General features: G+C 46.8%; 1 protein-coding gene across 1 annotated transcript in view; it reads right to left on the bottom strand.

Annotated features, from left to right (window-relative positions):
• Positions 1 to 4,064: 4,064 nt before the first annotated feature.
• TMEM132D (transmembrane protein 132D) overlaps positions 4,065 to 12,311 on the bottom strand; it is an 885,684-nt gene continuing 877,437 nt past the window's right edge. Inside the window, exons 8-9 of the mRNA XM_052654940.1 lie at positions 9,388 to 9,579; positions 4,065 to 5,246 (exon numbers count right to left, since the gene is read on the bottom strand). Coding sequence (XP_052510900.1) covers positions 4,065 to 5,246; positions 9,388 to 9,579 — 1,374 coding nt within the window. The remainder of the gene's footprint in view (positions 5,247 to 9,387; positions 9,580 to 12,311) is intronic.

Genomic DNA, 12,311 nt, shown 5'->3' with positions numbered 1-12,311 from the left:
CACCACTTGGTGGGATGGGGGGCCCACGAGGGGTGGAAATGAGCAAGCAGGTCAGGCTAGGAGAAACTGCGCAGCATCCCTTATTTTATTCGCACCCCAAGAAACTCTGTTGAAAAGTCAATGCGTTAAGGTGTTCATATCATTTCTTTCTCCGACTCTGGGCACACAGATCACATTATGAGCTGTGTGAGCTGTGTTTTTTAAACCAGCGGTCCCCAGCCTTTTTGGCACTAGGGAACGGTTTCGAGGAAGAAATTTTCCCATGGAAGGGGTGGGAATGGTTTTGGAATGTGTCAAGCGCATTAACATTTACTGACTTTTCTATTATTATTATGTCAGCTCCATTTAGATAATCAGGCATTAGACCTCTGTGACTAGGAATCCCTTTAGACAACAATCTCTATCTCCCTACGAGGCACCGAGGGTACTCTCTTTACCATAACAATATACTTCTCCTAATTTTGTCTAGAGAACACACAGCTCCCTCCATTTATTTTTGTTTTCAGCACTTCTGGGTAGAGACAGCTGGGGAGAAATATTTCCTTATTAGAAGAAAAATAGTGAAATAGATGGCAAATGAAATTTGCCCTCTGGGTCAGGGAGGCAATCTGGGTGTGGAGGGGCCTGCAGGGGTGTGGGGGTGTCCTGCCTGGAGGCCACAACAGTAAATTCAGGATGTCCAATTAGGGCCAAGGTGGATTCTAAGACCCATCTCGCCAGAGTCTGAATTTTTGAGAGAAGACAGAAATTCAGATTTTTTTTTTTTAGGTGCAATGGCCAAAGTCTTAAGCATTGACCCAGTCTTTTTCTATACCATAACCTATTTTATTATCCTTCATACAATGTATGATGATCTGAAAATTACATTGTTTGTTGTTAATCTCCTCCACCCCACACTAGAGGTCTTTGAGAGTAGGCATGGGTCTATTTATCACTCATCCTTGGCCTGCAAGGAGATCAAACCAGTCAGTCCTAAAGGAAATCCACCTTGACTATTCATTGGAAGGGCTGATGCTGAAGTTGAAGCTCCAAAACTTTGGCGACCTAATGCGAAGAGCCAACTCATTGGAAAAGACCCTGATGCTGGGAAAGATTGAAGGCAGGAGGAGAAGGGGGGTGACAGAGAATGAGATGGCTGGATGGCATCACCAACTCAATGGACATGAGTTTGAGAAAGCTCTGGGAGATGGTGAAGGACAGGGAAGCCTGGTGTTTGCAGTCCATGGGGTTGCTAATAGCTGGACATGACTGAGCAACTGAACAACAACTAGCATACAGTAGGTGCTCAATAAACACCAGTTGAATAAGAGAATGATACATCACTTGATACTGCTTGCATGAAGACAAAGATTTCATGCAACTTCTTTTTCTGTGGAATCATCTTGGGACTGCAACTGATTATCAGAGGAATCTGAAAATCAACCTTTAATAAATTATTTATTTGGCTACATGAGGTCTTAGTTGCTGCACTTGGGATCTTCACTCTGGCAGGCACACTTCTCTCTAGTTGAGGTGCAAGAGTTCAGTAGCTGTGGCATACAGGCTTAGTGGCCCTGCGACACGTGGGATCTTAGTTTCCCGAGCAGTTACCGACCCCAAGTCCCCTGCACTGGAAAGCGGATTCCTAACCATGGGGCCACCAGGAAATTCCCTGAAAAATCAACCTTAAAAAACAAACAACCCAGCCCACAGTCACCGTGGGCATATATATCCTTCAGGAAATTGACCTCTGAACGTACATGAGTGATCCAAAGGGATGACAGAACCCGTTCGTCCCCTCACTCCAGCCCAAAGGGAAGCTGGGATACACGCTTGCCTGCCATGGTTCTCACTTACCGCCATCAGTCAGCAGGCTTTTAGCAGAGAATTGCGTGTGTGATTGATTTGCAAATCCTTTCAGGTCCTGAAGGAGAGATGCTTAGTACACAACGTACTTTGTCATCATGTGTCAACATCGCCTCAATGCGGAGAGCAGCATTACACGATGTAAGCGTGTAATTGGATTGTTGCTGGGATCTTTCCATCTGCGTTTTCATTTACCCAAAGCCGCAGCTTTGGAGGGTCATTTGCTGAGGATGCCAGCCACTGGGGCAGGGGAGGGGGTGGTGTGAGTGTGTAGAAAGACAAGGGACAGCCATAAGCCGCAGAAGGCAAACTTTATATTTACAGTCGGTAAGTTTATAAATATATATTACATTCTTATAATCTACAATACATTCTGCACGCAGACGGATTGGAGAGGGGGCATTGACAGCGGTATGAAAACAAGGGAAAGGCTGAAAAGAACAGGAGTGGGTTACTGAAAGCAAAGGATTATCATTGAAAAAGGGGTGACCGTTTAGTCACCCAGCCAGACAATGTAAGTCAACTTGGGGACAGGAGCAGGTGGCTGATGGCTCCTGGACTCTCAGTGTTAGGGCAAATGGACAGCACCTTAGTTTTAGGGAGAGTGCTGAGGTTGAGAGGATGAACTGGTGGAATTATACACTTGATCTCAGGAGAATTCAATTATATGCACAGAGAGAGACCGAGACACAGAGAGAGAGGAAGCAGAGAGATAGGTTCAGAGAGACACAGAGACAGAGAGACAGAGAAAGAGAAATTGACCTTAGAACCCAATGCTCGAATAACCCAGCTCTCTGCTCCATAGGCAGGTACCACGGGTCCCTCTATCCCTCCAAGGTGAAGAAATAGCAGCCTCATGTTCCCCCCACATGTGAGTGGGGCCAGATTTCCTGCCCGACCCTCGTCACACACACTGAATCTCCACTCTCCTCACCCTGTACCCCTCTATGGGCATGCCCAGATTTATCTCAGCAGCCTTGGGCAGCAGACCAGATGGGACTGTCGAAAGACCCATCACAGACCATTCCTCCTTTCTTTCCAGAAAAGCCAGGAGAATGAGCATCCTTGGGTGCCGAATTCCTTTTGAGCACTGCTGACCCCCAAAGACTAGCCTTTTCAAAGCAAGACACGTGTGAATTTGGCCCCATGCGGCTACAGTGTAGACTATTACCTGCTGTCTGACACAGAGGCCGCAGTGGAAGAGCCTCAGCAAACAGTGACACGGCTCCCCACTGCCCACGAGTGATCAATGACTTTTGCAAAGGTGGCGATGCAAGGAAGGGTACAAATGTGAACTGAGTAAATATGCTTAAAAAAAAAAAAAGCCTGATTCTTTGAACCTGATTGAAACTCTATGCCCAGGATCCCTAGTTTACCGAGAAAGGGATGCTCCAAATGGCTCAGAGGGTTTAGTTTCCTGGGTGTTTGTTCTTGACATCTAGTTACAAAGGTATTGGTGACCTGTTTGCCCTCTTGTTCCCTTTCAACCCCTTGTCAACGATTGCCTTGGTTTGTCAATAACCCTGGGGTTTACCCTGACCCAGCCTTTGAGAGATAACTGGAGATCATACTTCCCAAGAGCTGACACTAGGCGGCGCTAGACTCCGCTTCTGCTCAGGCTCACAGCCAGGTGAGTTTCCATGACGCACTTCCTCCCACCCATCCCGCCCAACCTGAGTCTCCTTTTTCTCCTGTGGTCCGCAACATTGAATATTGCAGCCATGTGGCTTTGGCTGTAACCAAATTGCTTCGATGAAAGAAAGAGAGATAGCAAGAGAGGGACAGTTCTTTCCTGGAGGCTGTTGGAAGCTCAGTGACTCAGAACTCATTTTTCTTCCAAGTTGAAAAAAAATCTCGCCATGCGTGATAAACCTCTTTTCATCGACTGAGACATCTGACCCTGGAATGTGGACATCGATTCCAACTCGGGGCCTCCCTGGGGGAGCCAGGGTCGTTTTCTGGGGCTCTGTGGATAGTGTCAGCCTGATCGTGTCCTTTTTTTTTTTTTTTTGCCACGCCTGGAGGCATGGGGGACCTTAGTTCCCTGACCAGGGATCAAACCCACACCCCCTACAGTGGAAGCGTTGAGTCCTAACCACTGGACCGCCAGGGAAGTCCCCCCTGTCTTTTCATTCCCCACACTTCGGGTCCCCATTGCCCCGAATCCCCAAGTTAAAGGCCGAAAGGTGAGTGAGAACCAATGTCTGCGAATGCCCAGTTTACACATCTTCACGTAATCCTTCCCTGTAGCCGTGTGACTCTTGGCTTCCCCCAGGGTCCAGATCCTGGCCTACCCAGTTCACGGTATCCTCGCTGCTGGCCGCTAGGGAGTTCACGGCAGGGCATCCATCCTCTGGAGAGAGGGTGGCGAAAGTCGTGAATTTGACTCTTTTCCTTTTTGAGGTAGGGGACGTTGGGGGCTCGCTTTTCTGATCTCTCCCATCCGCGAGGGTGGGTCCTGAAGATCTGAACAGCTGTCCGTTGATGCTCTTTTGGGAGTCTGTGCAGAGCAGATACTTACTCTCTTCGAAATCCATGCCTCTGTCGATGGCGGTGATCTGCTCCTCTTGGGAGGAGGCAAAGTGGAGCTGGTTCTCCAGCAGTTCCGTTCGGTGGCTCAGGCCGACCCAGTCGTGGGAGTGAGTCATCCCTTCCTGTTCTTCGAAGGGGACCTGTTTGTGCCTGTACTTTAATGCAAAGGTCACACAATTGATGAGGAAGACCAAAATGGCCAAGCAGAAGACCCCCAGCAGGGCATACATTCCGATCTCCAGGTCGCTCAGCCCTTTGGAGGACTGGGGGTCGTTCTCCTCTGTCTCCCCGTGGCTTCTGGGCAGGTCTACCTGGGCTGGGAAGCTGGTGAGGTCGATGGAGATGGTCTGCAAGTGGCTGCCATCATCCAGAAGGCTTTCCTGGCCCCTGTTCTTCTGGAAGGTGGATCTCTCCGTTGTGGAGCCCCTGCCTTCCATGAGGCCCATGGAGGAACTGCTGTAGTACTCTCCCTCCTGACTCCCCCATGCCTGCAAGGGCTTTTTGGGTCTTCTGTCACTGATGTTATTATCCAGGGGCCCTCCTGCCCCTGTGTGTCTGCTGTCACTGGTGTTGGGGGTAGCATCGTTTTGGCCAAACTTCACTTTGATGTTGGCTGTCCCCACAGCCAGCACGCTCTTCCGCTTGGATTTCTGGCATGATTCGCAAATAACCATTTCGACTTTCACCAGGGCCCCCTGTCCTTCAGCTTCAGCGGCGATTATAGGCCACTTGAATTTGGGGTCTTGGTGGATGGAGACCACCTTCTCATCCAGGGATGTGGCCATCAGGGAGAAGTCTTTTGCATCATAAATATCCAAGGGGGTGACGGAGCCATCACTGAATTGGACCCAGCAACTGATGGCTGCTTCCTGTTGAAAAGAATAAGTAAGCTCATCAAAGATGGACACAGAGGGCGAAGGGGAGGATGGAACAAACTGAAAGAGTAGCGTTCACATATACACACTACCATGGGTAACACAGACAGCTGGCGGGAAGCTGAAGCGCAGGGAGCTCAGCTCGGGGCTCTGTGATGACCTAGAGGGACAGGATGCAGTGGAGGGTGGTCCCAGAGGGAGGGAATGTGTGTATACTTATAGCCGATTCATGTAGCTGTACAGCAGAAACTAACACAACGTTAGCATTGTAAAGCAATTATACTCCAATTAAAAAATAAGCTTAAAAAAATGGGTCCCAAAGCTCATTGCACACACAGACACTCTGTAGCAAAGAGAATGCTACAAGAACAAAGGGAAACCTGTTACACAGTGTAGAAGCAAGAAATACAAAAGGTATAAAATAGAATGAATTCTTGTAAAGACAAGAGAACCTAAAGAAAAACCACAACAGTAAAATGACCACCACGAAACACGACCAGGAATAAACACCTCCTAATAAGATTTGCTTTCTTTCCCGAGGTGTTGAAAGAAAGGCTTTTTTTTTCCCCCTTTGCTGCAAGATCTACTTCTGCGCAATAATAGATTGCACGTCAAAGAAGATTTACTGGCCAGTGGGTCATTCACAAGTGTTACACATTTAAATGAAACATATTTATGACATGACTTTTAAGTTGCTTTAATACCCAGTCTCTGAACATTACTCACAACACAGATGAAAGCCCCTGATCTACACAAGGGCGCCTCAGAGGTGCTGCTGGCTTTAGGCTTTAGTTGTTTTGGGTCCTGCCACATACGCATCTAAGGATAGGCTTGTATTGGCTTGCGGACACAGTCCTGGCTTGGAGGTGAGGGGTAATGCCATCCAGGCAGAGAGAGGGGTTGGGGTGAAGATTAAGGTTAGGAAGCTCTCTATAGGGAGAATCTTTGTATTCCCATCCAACCTCCAACCCACCCATTGGGGGAAACTGGGAGACCAAAGAGTAGCCAGGGCCAAGGTTTGTGTATATCTGAATTTCTTTTCTTTTTCCTTTGTTGCTTTAGATCTGATTTCCTTGGGACTAGTCTGACCAGGGAGATCATAAGAGATGAGATAATCTCCATGCCTTCCAATTCAGTGAAGATGTCACTGGCCTTGACAGCAAACTGGCAGGCCCATTGCTCCCTCCTTCCTCCTGTCTCCTGGAGAAGCTGCTGCAGCCCAAGCCCAGAGGGGTGCTCAGCCCCAAGAGGCTTAGGCCCCTGCCCACCTGGCCCGGAGAATGGCTGGTCAGAGCCATTCATCTCGGCAGCTCTGAGCCCGCCGGCATCTCCCTCTCCAGTTTGAAATAAGAAAGACAGGACTGAAGCACTCCGTTGTGGGCAGATGAGTGGGAGCTTGTATGAAACTGGAATGAAGCCTCACTTTGGAGCAACTACAATGGATCGGGTACAAGCAAATGTCTGGGCTCAGCATTTATCTAATGAGATAATGGATGTGAGAGAGACTGCTGAACCCGTTTCGCCAAGTTCTTATAGCTGGGCTTCCCTGGTGGCTTAGACCGTGGGGGATATGTCTGCAATGAGGGAGACCTGGGTTTGATCCCTGGGTTGGGAAGATCCCCTGGAGAAGTGAATGGCTACCCACTCCAGTGTTCTTGCCTGAAGAATTCCATGGACAGAGGAGCCTGGCAGGTTATGCAGTCCATGGGGTTGCAAAGAATCAGACATGACTGAGCGACTAACACTTTCACAAAAGCCTTGCTAACCTTGTAATAAATCCAGTGTTATTTCAGCTTGCTTGAGTGGATTTCTCTTTCTTGAAACCAAGGCACCCCAACCACAATAGAGTAAGTGTTCCTGGTGGTATCTGGTCTTTGGAAGTGAGAAGGAAGCTTCTCACATGAGGCTGGTGGCTCTTGCTCCTTCTTCCGCTCAGTCGGTAAATCCTGACCTTGTTAGATATTGGCTTGGACTGGCTGCTAGGTGGAAAACACCACCAGGAGACAGTGCAAAAGCCACTGGGCATAACCCTGGTTTACAGGGTCAATTTTTTTTTCAAGCTGTGCTGGGTCTCAGTTGGGGCATGTAACTTCTTAGTTGCAGCATGTGGGATCTAGTTCCCTGATCAGAGGTCAAACCCTGGCCCCCTGCATTGGAAGCACAAAATCTTAGCCACTGGATCACTAGGGAAGTCCTCTACTAGGGTCTTCCGATTGCACGAAATCACAGCAGGAAAGTCAAATGCACACTGGGTTTCTTGACACTGAAATGTCAGAGCCAAGTTGCAGGCAGAGGCCAACCTCCATCCGAACCAAGCACGGAGCAAACCTCAGGGTCACATGGCTTGCTCTGCATGTGGGAAATGGGTCAGCTCTGTGGCCTTATTCTGTGTCTTATCACTTCCTTAACTCCTCACTGGCCATCATCTGATTAGATCGCGCCAGGAAGACAGAAAGAAGCCTCAGGTTATTTCTCCTTTGCTACCTGGATTTGCATCCTGGCTGGCATTGTGCCGTCAGAAGAGGGAGGTTTGCCTTTGGCAAGAATTCGTATCTGTTACTGAGCTCACCCACTCTCAAGTGCTAGTCCAAAGCCTTGCGCACAGAGACCACAGTGAAAGGGCAAGCAATTAGCTAACACCTGATGGAGGAGCGTTCAGTGATGGATACGGGCTGGGGAAACTGCAAGACTCTGTGCTTCCAGGGGAACGTCTGGCTTAGCCCACCTTCCTGTCCGAACATAGTCACAGCCTCAGTGGGTGCACAAGGGGGCCCACGTCGTAACATACCTGCTGAGCATAGAGCTGCTGGGCAAAGGGCTCTTGATTGACAAGGGAAATGGCCCAAAAACTTCCTACAAGGACTGGAGGCCTTCCAGCATCCCCTCGGGAGGACAGTCTGTCTCATGGGGCACAGAGAGTCAGCAGCCTGAGACCACTGTCCTAGAGTGTTTGGCAAACAAGGCTCCTGAGAGTCACAATCCAGGTTCTCTCTAAGAAATAATGTTTCTCCACCTCTGATGAGGGGGAAGATCAGATAACATTTTCAAGTGCCCTGTTTGTTTGGAAACCGTGGCATCAACACACAAACATGCGCTGCACAATACACACAAAATGTGCACAACACGTGCACAACACACAGGAGACACAACACACACAGTACAGGCATACACATACAGGAAACACACACACACATTCTATTAGCACATGCTGTTTTCCAATAAAGAGAAAGAACACCATATACAATGTAACCAGCAGTTTGTTACTTCTGTTCCGGGCTAAACAATAAATGTGGAAGCAACTCCTCCAATCTCCTTCTGACCCCCCAGACCTGTGGCCCCATCGTAGAGGGGCAGGGACTTCACAGGAGTTTGGACACTTCCTTAGGGTCTGTTCCTGCCCTCGCCTTCACCCCACTGCTCGGGGAGCTCAGCGTGGTGAAGAGCCAGGACCATCGTGATGTGGAGCAACAGCACATGTGATGTCCAGTGGGATGTGGAGCCTACGTCGAGCTCCTCTGGCTCCTGGTGCCTAGAATCCATCACGCATGGCAGTCTTGTTCAGCGTCTCCATTTAGGGGGGTAGGAAGCCTGGGGCTGAGCAGTCACTCCTTCACAAACCCTTTTCGAGACTAACAAGGACCTACTGTATAGCACATGGAGCCCTCAGCACTCTGTAGTGACCTGTATGGGGAAAGAATCTAAACTAAAGAAAAGAGCAGATACAGGTATATGTATAGCCGATTGACTCTTCTGTACACCTGAAACTAACACAACATTGCAAATCAGCTATAGTCCAATAAAATTTAGAAAATACCAACAATTGAGGAACACCCAATGTGCAAACCTCACTTGTTGCTTTTGTGGGACACCACTCCCCCCCCGCAACTGGTGACTCCACCAGACGGGCAACCTCACCTGCTATGTGACCTCAGCTGGTGTGTGACCTTACTTGATGCATGTGTGACCTGCTCAGGGCAGGACCCCACTCAATGAATAAACCCACCAGTGTGTGACCCAACCCCACCATGTGGCTCCAAGACACATAGGATGTCCCCCTGGTGTGTGACCCTCCCAGTCGTGTGGCCTCCCCGAGAGGCGACCCCCTCCCCACAGCGTGCCATTCCTACTCCCACACCTGTTTGGGCCTTTGCAGAAGTTCTTGAGCCACTGCGGTGGCGAAGATGGCTCTGTTGCTCCCTGGGCTGAGTTGCAGGGAGAGGGACAGTCCCGTCACCAGCTGGACCCCAAGGTCCGTGATCGTCACCTTCTCGTCCAGCACGGTGACCGTCTTCTCGGCCAAGATAGCGTCTGACAGAGGTGACAGGATCTGAAAGGCAGAAATGACATAGCTCTCTGTGGTTTCAGAAAGGCCCCCTTTGGTGTAAAGGATGATCCATGCAGGGGAGGGAGAGATATAGACTGCAGGAATTTATATCTTTTTTAAAAATTTTATTTATTTATTTTAATTGGAGGCTAACTACTTTACAATATTGTAGTGGGTTTTGTCATACATAGACACGAATCAGCCATGGGTGTACATGTGCTCCCCATCCTGAACCCCCCTTCCACCTCCCTCCCCATCCCATGCCTCAGGGTCATCCCAGTGCACCAGCCCTGAGCACCCTGCCTCATGCATCGAACCTGGACTGGCGATCTATTTCACATATGGTAATATACATGTTTCAATGCTATTCTCGCAAATCATCCCACCCTCACCCTCTCCCACAGAGTGCAAAAATCTGTTCTTTACATCTGTGTCTCTTTTGCTGTCTCACATATAGGGTCATCGTTACCCTCTTTCTAAATTCCATATATATGCATTAATATACTGTATTGGTGTTTTTCTTTCTGACTTACTTCACTCTGTATAACAGGCTCCAGTTTCATCCACCTCATTAGAACTGATTCAAATGCATTTTTTTAATAGCTGAGTAATAAGGAATTAAGATCTTTTGAGCAAAAGTCAGCTGTGAAGATTGCAAGTGCTTGTCTTTGGGGCAGGTATGTTTTGTTTGATGTAATACTCTAAAATGGGATGAATGGCCATCCTTAAAAAATAGATTTCATATTAATGATAGCTTTCTAGCTTTTCTGGAAAACTGGCAGTATCTCTCGATGCTGGGCTCCCATTTCCCCTGTGGGAGCCTTTGGAAAGGAACAGCAGCCTCTTCATCACACTCCTCACCACTCCCTATTGTGCGCCTCACATTTAGGTTCCAAATCAGTCATCGTCTTTCATCTGACACCCATCCTGCTTTTCTCGCTGATGGCTCCTTCTCAGCTTTATAGAGAGCATTGGAACATGTGACTCCTGGGTCCCAGTTCAAAGCAATCTATTTTCCTCCTCGATAAAATGATCTCTTTTACTTTCACTTTTTTTTTCCAGTGGCAAAAGTACTTTATTAAATTATATCATTTGCAAGTGGTTTCATAAAAATATCTAAGAGGAAAGTTATACAACATTCTCAAAAAAGTATAGGGTTAACAGCAAAATTACATTTTCTTGATCATATAAATAAAAACATTTTGTTTCAATAGGCTGTCTGAATATTTTATAATGTATGCCCCAACTGACAGCTGCAATAAATCTATTTTAATGAAAAGTCCCATGGTTAATTAAGTCATTTGTTAATAACGGGTTCAAAAATGATCTCTTTTAAGTTCGAGCCCATTTCCCAGAGTGATTTAAATTTTCCACAATCCAATATAGTTTCACTTATAAATCTTTGCTGTGCACAAATATTTTAGAAACCTCACTTGTTGCTTAAGAGGATGATTGCCTCTCCTACAAATGGGGCAGCCACTGAGGAATAATATTTGGTCTCAGGAGGAAAATGACTAGACCCTAGTGGCCCTGCTAGAATCATGTCTTGTGAAAGTGTTTGCTTCAAAACTCCCATTCCGCACACTGGTCTACCCCACCCATTCCCAGCAGGAGGTGCTCACAAGACCTGTGGAGACACTATAACTTTGTTCCTTCCTTCCGCACATTTCTGGAATGTGTGGGAGGGTGTGACCTGGTGAATGCAGCTGAGCATCAAGGCAGGATGCAAAGCTTTCAGGTGACAAGGGTCAGTGAGGTAGACTGACAGAGCGAGAAGCTGCTGGCCACGCCCTGAATTTTCATGAGGTTAGTTCATCTCGAGAGATTTTCAATTTTTTTTAATTTAAAAATTTAATTTTATATTGGGGTAGAATTGATTTACAATGTTGTGTTAGTTTCAGGTGTGCAACAAAGTGATTCAGTTACACACACACACATATATTTATTCTTTTTCAGATTCTTTTCCCACATAGGTTCTTACAGAGTATTGAGCAGAGGTCCCTGTGCTGTACAGTAGGTCTTTGCTGATTGTCTATTTTATATATGCCGTGTGCATATTTTAACCTCAGGTTCCTAACTTATTCCTCCATCTACCTTTCCCCTTTAATAACCACAAGTTTGTTTTCTATGTCTGTGAGGCTGTTTCTGTTTTGTAAATAAGTTCATTTGTATCATTTTTTTTGATGTTACAAATGAACTTAATATCATATGATATCTGTCTTTCTCTGACTGGCTTACTCCATTTAGTATGCTAATCTTTAGGCCCATCTATGTTGTTGCAACTGGCCTGATTTTGTTCTTTTTAATGTCTGAGTAATATTCCAGTATATATATGTGTGTAAGTGTGTGTGTGTGTGTGTATATATATATATATATATATATATATATATGTATATGTATATATATATATATATACACATCTTTTTATTCATTCATCTGTTGATGGACACTTAGGTTGCTTCCATATCTTGGCTATTATAAATAGTGCTGCTATGAACACTGGGGTGCACGTATCTTTTCAAATTAGAGTTTTTGTCTTTTCCAGATATACGCCCAGAAGTACAATTGCTAGATGATATATATAGTGGCTCTATTTCTAGAGCTTTTGTCCCAAGATGGTAATGTCCACTGTGTCTTACAGACAAGTAATGTCTTGAAGTTTCAGACATGATTCAACCCAAGAAGTCAGGCCAGTGTAGCTCAAATGAAAGGAATATGTGAGGAATTTAAAAACT

The sequence above is a fragment of the Budorcas taxicolor genome, chromosome 17 (assembly GCF_023091745.1).
Source record: "Budorcas taxicolor isolate Tak-1 chromosome 17, Takin1.1, whole genome shotgun sequence".
Lineage (NCBI taxonomy): Eukaryota > Metazoa > Chordata > Mammalia > Artiodactyla > Bovidae > Budorcas > Budorcas taxicolor.
Note: the sequence above shows the minus strand (reverse complement) of the source record. Positions and strands in the feature narration are given on the sequence as shown.